Source organism: Tiliqua scincoides, chromosome 1, assembly GCF_035046505.1.
Source record: "Tiliqua scincoides isolate rTilSci1 chromosome 1, rTilSci1.hap2, whole genome shotgun sequence".
NCBI lineage: Eukaryota > Metazoa > Chordata > Lepidosauria > Squamata > Scincidae > Tiliqua > Tiliqua scincoides.
In genome coordinates this window covers 24,551,710-24,563,830 of record NC_089821.1, presented here as the reverse complement: position 1 = coordinate 24,563,830, position 12,121 = coordinate 24,551,710, and the positions used below count along the sequence as shown (strand labels likewise).

Genomic DNA, 12,121 nt, shown 5'->3' with positions numbered 1-12,121 from the left:
CTCCGTGTATTTTCTAGGCAGGTCCATTGACTTGCAAGGGCCAAAGTTGACGTTTGGGTCAGCCGTCTTGTTTCTTAAGCAAGTGTTTGCTCCATTTGCCTGTAAAGGAGCAGGGGAAGAGGTTTGCCACCCAACAGAGTGTGTGGAGGAGGGGTGCAAAACTCGCTCCTTCCGCTCCACTGCACTTAAGCAGTTTTTCCTAGCCTGAACCCAATACCAGAAGTGACCCTGCAGGAAGAAAAAAACTTAAAACAGCAGAGCACAGCAATGTGAGATGGGGTAGGGTGAATTTTTGTCCTGCCCCCCCCCCCCAACATGCTCAATTTTTAGTATAAGAAGTTGACTTTCCAGTCCTTCCTTTGTAGACAAATTGGGCTTGCACACGTTTAATAAACCCATAGATATTCCAAACGTTTTGCTCTTCTAAACTTTTCACCTGACCGATAGAGAAGACTTCTGTAAAGGATGAAATTTGAGATTCTGCTAAGTGTTACAGATGTGTCGTCTGAATGTTTCCTGGTCAGAAGAAACTGGAATTTATCTCGCAAAAAGATGTGCGTGTTGGATATCAAGTTATCCAAAACACCCTTATTAGGATCTTAATATTTGGGGAGGAGTGAATTGCAAATACTGTCAGCCAGTCCTGACCATTTGAAAAAGACCTTGCATAGTGTTTGGACAAAACACTGTTAGAAAATAAGTCCTCTTAGACTAGAGCAACTGTTGTTGACATAAGATTCAAGTTAGAATTATGACATTTTCGTCCCATGCATGTGTGTGTGTGTGTGTGTGTGTGTGTGTGTGTGTGTTTGCTTCTTGTCATATGAACAGATCAAAAGATACCTAGAAGTACTTTGCTTTTAATGCTATCTGTATTATCTGAGCTTTAACTATTTTGATTCTTTCTAAATAAACACTTTTGTTAAATATATCATAAGTGGTGTTGAGATTCAAAAACCTGTGATCCTTGTGCTGTTTGCAGTGTGGGTTTCAAATGGTGATTAAGCTCTGAGCACCATTAGGTGATGGAAGGGTTCTAGGACCCTGAAAAAAATCTCAAATAAGGCCAACTCTCTCTATATCTTTTCAGAAGTAAGCCCCATTGAGTTCAGTGGGACTTACTCTCAGATAAGTGTGTACAGGATTGCATCCTTACAGGGAGAGTACAACTCACTAGACCAGGAGTGGGCAAACCCCAGCCTGGGGGTCATTTGCAACCCTTGGGAAGCTCCAGTCTGGCCTGCAGAGAGTGCCCAGTCTCTGATGAGCTTCTGGCCTGTTGGAGCCCATGCTGGCCCACAACTGCCAGTTGTAAACACCAGAAGCAAACAGTGGGCTGAGTAAGAGCAAGGCCTTTTATAGTCTCCATATGTTTTTTGATTTTTCTCCAGGCATTATTTTAACCCCACCCCCCATTGCTCTGAACAACTTATGTCAAGGGTGCCCAAACCCCTGCCTGGGGGGCCACTTGCGGCCCTCGAGGACTCCTAATCAGTCCCACAAGGAGCCCCCAGTCTCGAATGAGTCTCTGGCCCTCTGGAGACTTGCTGGAGCCTGCGCTGGCCCGACGCAACTGCTCTCAGTGTGAGGATGACCTCTTGCATGAACTGTGGGACTAGGGCTCTCTCCACTACTTGCTGTTTCATGTCTATGACACAGCAGCGGTAGCTAAGGAAAGGCTGGCCTTGCTTTGTGCAAGGCCTTTTATAGGCCTTGAACTACTGCAAGACCGTCATTCATTCGGATAAGTTCTATATCTAATATATTCATTTATGTAAATTTATTCAAATTGTAAATGTAAATTAATTCCTTTTTTCCCCCGGCCCCCAACACAGTGTCAGGGAGATGATGTGGCCCTCCTGCCAAAATGTTTGGACACCCCTGACTTATGTCAACATGTGTTTCTGGCTTGGTCTGTATATTTTCAATGTGCAAGAGGTGTGTGGCAAACATGGTTCTACATGCCTGTATTATAGTTCTCATGTGTATTATAAATAAGCTCAGTAAAATTCATTCATTCGTACAAGTTCTGTCTCTAATGTATTCATTTATGTAAATTTATTCACATTTGAAATGTAAATTCTTTTTTTCCTCGTCCCAACACAGTGTCAGAGAGATGATGTGGCCCTCCTGCCAAAGTGTTTTCCCATCCCACTAGACTGGGATGACAAAGTTCTATTATAGATATCAGTTTCTGCACAAGACTCAGGATGGCCAGACACCCCTTTATTTAAGGAGTTTATCCATTGTACTGGAGAACTGCACTTATTTCAGACACATCAGCATTATATTGCCCAATTGGCATTTTGATCTGGTTACTTTCTTCCCAGAAAATTATTTTAAAATCTCAGATTGACCATTTAGTGTTGTCCTTGCACATGGAATGGTTAGGCCTTGTTTATGACTCTAAAGGGCTAGGTGAGCATTTCCCACAAGGAAAGGATCTGTTAAAACAAGAATGCATGATGCCGGCAAGATGGGCTGTGTCACTCAATAAATAGCAGTGTTGTAATCTCTGGAATAGGTGCTGGTAGTGCTCATACAATTGTATTTCACGTGCGTGGAATGGAGTATCCTATTTTCATAATAAGAAATGTGTTATAGTTTGTACACTGGGAAAATGGGATAGCTTTTCAGTTCTGTTATAGGGTTAATTGGAGGAAAGATGGCACAATTTTGCTACGCATGTGCTGTACCCCCCCCCCCAATGAAGCACTAATTGCACACACATTGTATGTGACAGGGGAATCTTGATAGGTTCCACGTGGAACCTATGGAAACTATTCCTATAGATCCGAATGTCCAAAAATGAGGCCCCTAACCCAGTCTGGGTGGCAGTCTGGGGTATAGATTGAAGGAAGCTACAGCTACTTCTCTCTTACACAATAATTATTGACAGTGTAGTTAACAATTACAATGTAGAGAAGGAAAGCATAAGTCTTCTGATTCTTGCTCCAAGAAGAGTAGGATTCGGTCATGGTTGTGGTTAGTTACTAACCTTCAGCAGCAAGGCTGAAGGCTTACATGTAGTCCCTCCAGGGAGACCTACTTAAAAATAGTTGTGGAATTTGATAATGGGATCATTATCTCCTTCTCTATCTGCAGACTAGTAAATCACATGCAGGCATCGGTAGGACTTCCTGCTGGGTAAATATGCATAGGATTGCATGATAAGGTTGTGAGCTCGAGTATTACCTGGATTCACTCTTGCTGGATGGTAGCCAGTGCTATAATTGGTTAGTCTGCCACTAGTGGTGTTCAGACAGCCTATTTCTCCATTGCACCAGAATTTCTCTTACAAAGGGCATGATTTTGTTACTTTACAGGACATAAGAACAGCCCCACTGGATCAGGCCATAGGCCCATCTAGTCCAGCTTCCTGTATCTCACAGCGGCCCACCAAATGCCCCAGGGAGCACACCAGATAACAAGAGACCTCATCCTGGTGCCCTCCCTTGCATCTGGCATTCTGACATAGCCCATTTCTAAAATCAGGAGGTTGTACATGCACATCGTGGCTTGTAACCTGTAATGGATTTTTCCTCCAGAAACTTGTCCAATCCCCTTTTAAAGGCGTCCAGGCCAGATGCCATCACCACATCCTGTGGCAAGGGGTTCCAGAGACCAACCACACGCTGAGTAAAGAAATATTTTCTTTTGTCTGTTCTAACTCTCCCAAAACTCAATTTTAGCGGATGTCCCCTGGTTCTGGTGAGTGTGTAAAGACCATCTCTCTATACACTCTGTCCATCCCCTGCATAATTTTGTATGTCTCAATCATGTGCCTCCTGAAGCGCCTCTTTTCTAGGCTGAAGAGGCCCAAACGCCATAGCCTTTCCTCATAAGGAAGGTGCCCCAGCCCAGCAATCGTCTTAGTTGCCCTCTTTTGCACCTTTTCCATTTCCGCTATGTCTTTTTTGAGATGCGGCGACCAGAACTGAACACAATACTCCAGGTGTGGCCTTACCATTGATTCGTACAACGGCATTATAATATTAGCTGTTTTGTTCTCAGTGCCTTTTCTAATGATCCCAAGCATAGAATTGGCCTTCTTTACTGCCGCTGCACATTGAGTTGACACTTTCATCGACCTGTCCACCACCACCCCAAGATCTCTCTCCTGATCTGTCACAGACAGCTCAGAACCCATCAGCCTATATGTGAAGTTTTGATTTTTTTGCCCCAATGTGCATAACTTTACACTTACTGACATTGAAGCGCATCTGCCATTTTGCTGCCCATTCTGCCAGTTTGGAGAGATCCTTCTGGAGCTCCTCACAATCACTTCTAGTCTTCACCACTCGGAAAAGTTTGGTGTGGTCCGCAAACATAGCCACCTCACTGCTCAACCCTGTCTCCAGGTCATTTATGAAGAGGTTGAAAAGCACCGGTCCCAGGACAGATCCTTGGGGCACACCGCTTTTCACTTCTCTCCATTGTGAAAATTGCCCATTGACACCCACTCTGTTTCCTGGCCTTCAACCAGTTCTCAGTCCATGAGAGGACCTGTCCTCTAATTCCCTGACTGTGGATTTTTTTCAGTAGCCTTTGGTGAGGGACCGTGTCAAACGCCTTCTGAAAGTCCAGATATATAATGACCCTTTGGGGCCTGCAAAGGTCAATGCCTGGTGACCTTTACAAAGAATTCTATAAGGTGCGTGAGGCAAGACTTACCCTTACAGAAGCCATGCTGATTCTCCCTCAGCAAGGCCTGTTCGTCTATGTGTTTTGAGATCCTATCTTTGATGAGGCATTCCACCATCAGTATAGATGTTAGGCTGACCGGCCTATAGTTTCCCGGGTCCCCCCTCTTTCCCTTTTTAAAGATCGGTGTGACATTTGCTATCCTCCAGTCTTCTGGCACCGTGGCTGTTTTGAGGGACCAGTTGCATATCTTAGTCAAGAGATCAGCAACTTCATTCTTTAATTCCTTAATAACTCTTGGGTGGATGCCATCAGGGCCCGGTGACTTATTGATCTTTAATTTATCAATGAGGCCTGAAATACCTTCTCTTTTAACCTCTGACTTAATTCCTTGGTCAGGAGGGGCCGTTCTGGCAGCGGTATCTGCCCGAGGTCTTCTGCAGTGAAGACAGATGCAAAGAACTCATTTAATTTCTCTGCCATCTCTAAGTCTCCTTTTATCTCCCCTTTCCCTCCCTCAGCATCCAGAGGGCCAACTGCTTCTCTGGCGGGTTTCCTGCTTCTAACATATTTGAAGAAGCTTTTATTATTCCCCTTAATGTTGCTGGCCATGCGTTCCTCATAGTCTCGCTTGGCCTCCCATATCACCTTCTTACATTTCTTTTGCCACAGTTTATGTTCCTTTTTATTCTCCTCATTAGGGCAAGACTTCCATTTACGGAAGGAAGCTTCCTTGCCCTTCACAGCCTCTCTAACTTGGCTCATTAGCCATGCGGGCACTCTCCTGGATTTAGTCGAACCCTTCTTTCTTTGTGGTATACACCTCTGCTGGGCCTCTATTACTGTTGTTTTAAGCAGCCTCCATGCACTCTGGAGAGATTGGACTCTTTTTACCTTCCCTTTCAACCTCCTTCTAACCAGCCTCCTCATTTGAGGGAAGTCCACCCGTCGAAAGTCAAGGGTTTTTGTGAGAGATTTTCCCGGTATTCTTCCCCCGACGTGCACATCGAAACAGATTGCAGCATGATCACTGTTCCCCAATGGCTCCATAACATTGACATCTCTAACCAGGTCCTGAGTACCGCACAATATTAAATCCAGAGTCACCTGTCCTCTGGTGGGCTCCATGACTAGCTGTTCTAAGACACAGTCATTTAGCATGTCAAGGAATCCGGTCTCCTTTTCATGACCAGAACACAAATTGACCCAGTCAATATGAGGATAATTGAAGTCCCCCATGATTACAACCCTGTCCCTCCTTGTCACCTCCCTGATCTGTTTCCTCACTTCAAGGTCCCCTTCCGATTTCTGGTCTGGAGGATAATAGTATGCCCCCAGTATTACATCGCCCCACAGGCTTGGTAATTTAACCCACAGAGATTCTACGGTGGAGTCAGACCCACCTTCAATCTCTACTTGAGATTGATGGAACACATCTACAGGAACACATGAAACTTGTCGAAAGCCTTGGAGTTCATCCTGTATCTCAGTCCATTCAGGTTTCCTCTTTTATATTCATTCAGATGGCCAAATATTTGCCTTGCAGTGCAACCCAGAAATGCCCTTCAGGCTGTGTCGTTGTACAACCCACAGTAGTTTCCTTCTCTTTTCTCTCCACATCTCATTGCTTTCTGTGCTACCTCTTTCTACTCATTAATCTACAACTTTATTTTGTTGGAGCACAAGACTTTTTTTCTTTTTGTTTGAGGTCACTGTTCTGTTTACCAGGTGATAACGTGTTTATCAGATTAGTGGGAGATTTGCTTCTGTGCAACTGTTTGCTTCACAGAGTGGGTGGTAGCTCCATAGAAAAATCAGGATGCTGCTGGGCCACGATTTGTCTGATTTTTACCCTCCAGGGAAACTAAGACAGCTTTCTGTGGCCATAGGCCAGATGGTTGATTTTAAGGTGGCCCTTCATGTTGATGACAGATGGACAGATGATGATAAATCCAAGGTTGCCTTTGGGGCCTGCAAATCTCTGCTTATGGATTAAAATTCACAGAAAAAAAGATACAGTAAAATTTCAGCAATGTAGATATACTCAATCAACAAAAGACTGAACACCAGTGGTGGATAAAACAAAGGACAGTAGCAAGACCACAACACGACCCTCTAAACAGCGGTAAGAGGCAGGCAGAGCTGCTGTGTGCAATTTTTGTTTGGAAAGGTCCTCTCACCCACGCTGACCCTCTTACTGCTGTTTATAGGGTTGCTGCCCTATATTTATGATACACAGGGCAGAACCTCTGATAATTTCAGAGTATAAACAGTTTCAAGTGCCTGGGACCGTCAAACCATATAGGACTTCATAAGTAATTACTGACACTTTAATTAGAGCTTGAAAGCATATTGGAATCCAGTGCAGATCACAAAGTGCAAATGTAATGTATTCAGATTGTTGGTTGCCTAGATGTACAGCAGCTGCCATGTTTTGTATCCATGGAAGCTTCTGGACCATCTCTGAGGACAGTCCCACGTACAGTGTGCTTCAGTCTTCTAATCAAGGTGTCATCAAGGCATAGCTTATTGTAACCAGATATGTCTTCCTCAGAAAGGGCAAGAGCTGGTGCATCAGCTGACGCTGTGCAAAAACACTCCTGACCACAGTCACCAGATGTCCCTCCAGGAGCAAAGCCCAGGTACAGGATTCTGTGAACCTGTTCACAGTGAGAGTGCTGCCCCATTCATAATAGGTTGTAAATTCATTCCAGAACCAGCATTCCTACAGATTTACAGCACCTCTGAAGCCTCAGTTTATTAGCCAACATCCAGTCCTTTGTGGCTATTAGATACCAATTCAGAACCTCTGTGATCCCAGGTAGAAATGGGAGGTAGAGCTGGGTGTAATCCACATACTAATGACACTGCACTCCAAATCCCCAGACAACAGCTTCCAGCCATTTACTATTGATACTAAAGGGCAAGGTGGGACCCCATACACCAGTGCCCAAGGAATAAGCTTTGTGGGGGCTGACCCAGCAGGTAGGAGCAGAACCATTGTAATACGGTATCTATCCTGCAACCCCATCCCAGCCAGGCAACTCAGGAGGATACCGTGGTCCATTAATTAATTGTTTTAGTTAAGTATTAATGCCTTGACCTTACTCTTGTAGGAAACTTAAGGGTTCGCAAGTCACTTAGGCATGACCTAGGAGAAACAATAATTTAATGCTGGTTCTACAACTGATCACTGGTGAATATTATTTATACGGTGCATTATATATACAGTGCATTATCTTGTAGAGCACCACCTGATGTACCAGTGCCAAGAGCTACATTTCCCAAGATCTTACTGTTGGAAGGCAAAGGAATGTGTCTAATCTTCTTTGATCTTTTAGATAAATTAACTGGGAAATGCTTATGTATAAAGGCTTGTTTTGTTTTGTTCCTTAGTGAATCACACAGCTGCAGCCCTGAGTATCTTGCCTGATAATTTGTGTGTCATTTGCATGTTGTATGGAAACGGGTGGAGAATTTAAAGGAGGCCTTCCAGTTTTTATTCATTTTTGCTTTCTAGAATGCAGTCCATTCCTACCTCTGCTGCAATGAGTAGCCTTAGTAATTTATTGGTATTGTGTAATTCAATCTGTTCTACAAACATATTTTTAGGCGACATAGAAATGAAACATTGGGCCCTGGTTGGTATGTTTTTCTTGTTCTTTCTGCAACAAAAAATCTCCCTAGTTCTTAAATAACCCCAATTTAAACAACGCTTCAGGGTCACAGTACAAAGTCTGCTTGGTGCCCTGTCCCCATGTATTTGAATTACAAATCAATATCTGTGTCTGGCCATCAAGGTGAGTGTTGCTGACAAGAGCCAGGCTGGTGTCATGATCAGGAGAGGGGGAGGGTCGTGCAGCTTCTCCTGTAAGATCTGCCACCCCACTCTTCTCCCTGAGCTGTGCTCTCAAGTATCTGGGTCACACATACAGGCGCACCAGGACAGTTTTAAAATGCATTGACATGACACCCTGTGGGATAGGACCTGTCTCTTGCTGGGTAGGGTGGTGGTGCCACCTTGTGGTGAGAAACACGTCTTGACTTTGTTGTAATTTGTGCCACCTTTTCTGTGGTCCTAGCAGCAGGGCACTCTGGGGTGTCCTGTGTTCCCTTCAGGAAATCCCAGAAGGGCTTGGAGAGAGGGAGAACCTTTGATAGATATGCAGGGTTTTTTTTAGCATCTTAAGTAGGATGGTTACTGATTAACAATCTTCACTGATTGATTTCATGAGTGTACTAATGGTTATAGCAATAGTAACAAGGGGGGAGCATACCTCACTTTTAGATGATATACACACATTTTGCTCCAGTCCAAATGTGTCTTCCAGTATCTTGGAGAAGTCATTGCTTCCTGTGTGAGAGGGAAGCAGGAATGCCTCTTCCAGCCTGCAACCGGATTCACAGCTTTTGTCAGCCGTATTTTTAAAATTGTTATTTTTAATGCAGCAATCATGCAGCATTTTTTAAAAGATGCCCCCAGTTAATCAAAAGCTGCTAAGTGAATTCATTGAACTACTCAGTTAAATGTTGCAGCCATAATCTTAAGGCATATTTGTTGTTGTTCTGGCCCCAAAAGCTTCCATGCCAAAAGTCTTGGAGAGAAAGAGAGAGGGTTTATGACTCTTGGAGAGAGAGTTTATGATCCTAAGGCAGTGGTTCTCAAACTCTCTGGGAGAGTTTGAGAGCCACTAAGTTCTTGCGTGGGCAGGAGGGGGGAGGCAGCAGGGGCTGGGGAAGGCAACGGTGCGATCCCCAGGATCACTAAGTGGAGCGCGATTGTTCCGCATCCACTTTCACTGCTGTGGGGAGCCCTACTGCAGGTCGTGCCGGGCTCCCCGCACCCCGGTAGGCTACAGGGGCTTGGGTACGTGTGCCCAAGCCCCTGCAGCCCCCCTGAGCAGCGCGATCCTGGGGATCGCGCCGCTGCCTCCTTCCTGCCTCCAGGCTGCCCCTGCCCCTTAAGGGGGCAGGGGCCAGGGCCCGCAGGCTGGGGTGTCGTGAAGTCCCAGTTTGAAAAACCCTGCCCTAAGGCTTCACCCTACTTCTGATGGTTAAGGGCCCAGTCTTATACAACTTTCCATCACCGGTGCAGCCGCAATGCAGCCCCAAGGTAAGGGAACAAATGTTCCTTTATCTTGAGGAGCCTTCTGTGACTGCCTCCCCACCAGAGGATGTAGCGCATGTCTCATTGGTATGGTTGCACCGGCAGTGGAAAATTGGATAGGATTGGGCCCTTTGTCAGGCAGTGGGCTTTCCTTTCCATGTCTAATGAAGTTTTAAAGCAATAAGATGACAAAACTGCTGTTTGGTGTTTCTATCTCAAGTTTAGTTTGAGCCTATAACCTCAGCTTATATGAGTAAGAAATTCCAAACTGTTTCAAGCCACTTCCACTCTTTTTGCTAACTATTTTTTGGGTCATTTTATGAACTCTACTCACCAGAGGTAACCATGCTAACACTGTTTTTGACTACCTATAAAAGGTTGTTGACTCTCAAAACTGTTGCATTCTCTTTCAGCTCACTTTAATTGATTAATCCAGTGGTTCCCAAACCTTTTCAACTGGCAGCTTCCTTGACCTACTAGGCCTTTGGCTGCAGCTCTCCATTAGGACTACAATCCTGTACATAGTATATGCCAGCAGGTTTTTTTTCACGAGGATTCTGTGACTCCCCTGGCTAGTTTCCATGGCTCTCTGGGGAGCCACAGCTCACAATATGGGAACCATTGGATCATTAATCCCTTACAGATCTCAGCCAGTTGGAATCTGAACTGAGATCAGTGGTGGTTTTTCTTAGAATAACTGGTGGTTGTGTGAAAGGCTCTTGGTTGGTTCTGTTGAGGGAGAGAGCTGCCCTTTGACTTCAGAATGGGGAAAAGGGAGGATTGTCAGCCCACGCGAGGGCACCGCTGCTGCTCTCTTCAGCCATTTATTATAGGTATGTCATTGACATTGAGCATTTACCTATTATGAGGAGAGAGGTATGGTAAGCCTCTCCCTGCTGCAGTGGGTTTGGACTCAAGTCATGGAGACCAATATTACAGGGTAAAAACTTTTCTGAAACAAGAAGCAGTATTATGGCATGACGACAGACATGGCCAGGGCTTGCTGACCGCTCTCTTTGTATCCCCAGACTCCACCTGTCTCGCAGTGATGCCCTGCCTGGCCTCCAGGGCAGTCATCCTGACCGTTGGGGAGTCCACAGAATAAAGCGCAGGCCGGCCGTGTATAAGTATGTGGTATTTTTACTAGCTTGCCCAAGCTCTGTAGTGCTGGTAACTGCAGCTTTGTTTCCTGCTGCTGAGCAAAGGTTCTCCTCTTTTTCCAGCCACCTCTTGCCCCATGGGACCTTCTAGAGACTGCACTAACTGCGCCATTTGGACCAAAGGCTGCTTGCTGGGTCTGCATGTTTCACACTAACCCTTGCGTTGGGGAGCAGTGCTTGGCTTTGGAACTGGGATCATACTGTGTGTGTGGGGGGGGGGGGGTGTTTTTGTTTTTAGTACAGTGAAGTTTTATCTCTTCAAAGTCACCTTCTGGGCAAGGCTTTCTCCTGGCAGTTGACACCAGGTGCCTTCCCATCTGCTTAGCAAAGATAAAAGAATTGGTCCCCCACTCCAAGGACTCTTCCTAATGACTTGGTTAGCTTCCTGTATCCCCACACTTCTTGAATTTGTGCTTGAATGGTCCAAACAATAATAAACCTTAAAGCCTGCTTGAGCCTCTTCCGTATTGGTTCATTTTCTCCACTCTCCCACATTGGAAGGGGCAAGTGCATTTGTGGATTCCTGCTCACTTCCATTATGCTGACAACTAGGCAATGTACAGTGGACCCCTCCCCCCCCCACTTTACATTGATCTGTCTGGAGACACCACTGTATTGTGAAAATATTGTTATGTGGGCCCAATAATGCCTTGTTTTTTGGTAATTTGTTCCAAGACCTCAATGTCTGCCACAAAACTAAGCTGTTCCCTTCTCTAAAAGGTGATTTAAGTGCCTACTGTTCTCTTTAGGCCTCATTGTTATGTTAAATGCACTGCCAGAAGCTGGAAGCTCCCTAAAGCCTTACATTTGCATTGCCTTCATGTTCCAGCTCCTTCCCTCAAACACACAGAGCCATGGTGTTAGACACACTGCTCCCCCCCCCCCAGCTACTTAAAAGGTTTGCTTTTCTCTTTGCATCAGCTACTTTCCTCAGCACACACACAGGCAGCGGCTTTAGGCTCCTTCCCTCAAACTCACAAAGCCATGCTGTTTAAATTTCGCTCCACAAATGCACAAGAAGACCCACTGTGAAAGCTCACAACATCCTAGTTTTACTGTACTGATGCTGTCCCACCAGTGTTGACCTGAACACACAGGCTCTCACTTGTCTTGCTTCTGATCACAGAGGGGGAGGTGGGCTGCTCAACAAGGTGAATGTTAACAGTCTCCACAGAGCTCTTCTTCTGGCAGAAATGAGTTCTCTCTCTCT

At 45.3% G+C, this 12,121-nt stretch overlaps 1 protein-coding gene across 5 annotated transcripts in view; it reads left to right on the top strand.

Annotated features, from left to right (window-relative positions):
- The window catches only part of DGKZ (diacylglycerol kinase zeta), a 131,959-nt gene that overhangs the window by 36,712 nt on the left and 83,126 nt on the right, over positions 1-12,121 (top strand). For 2 of the 5 annotated variants that reach the window (XM_066634479.1, XM_066634465.1), the window contains exon 2: positions 10,780-10,878. The exons of 2 other annotated variants lie outside the window; for them this stretch is intronic. In XM_066634479.1, the coding sequence (XP_066490576.1) occupies positions 10,780-10,878 (99 nt within the window). Of the gene's footprint in view, positions 1-10,779; positions 10,879-12,121 lie in introns of those variants that run through there. One more of the 5 variants, XM_066634448.1, reaches the window with a different exon arrangement.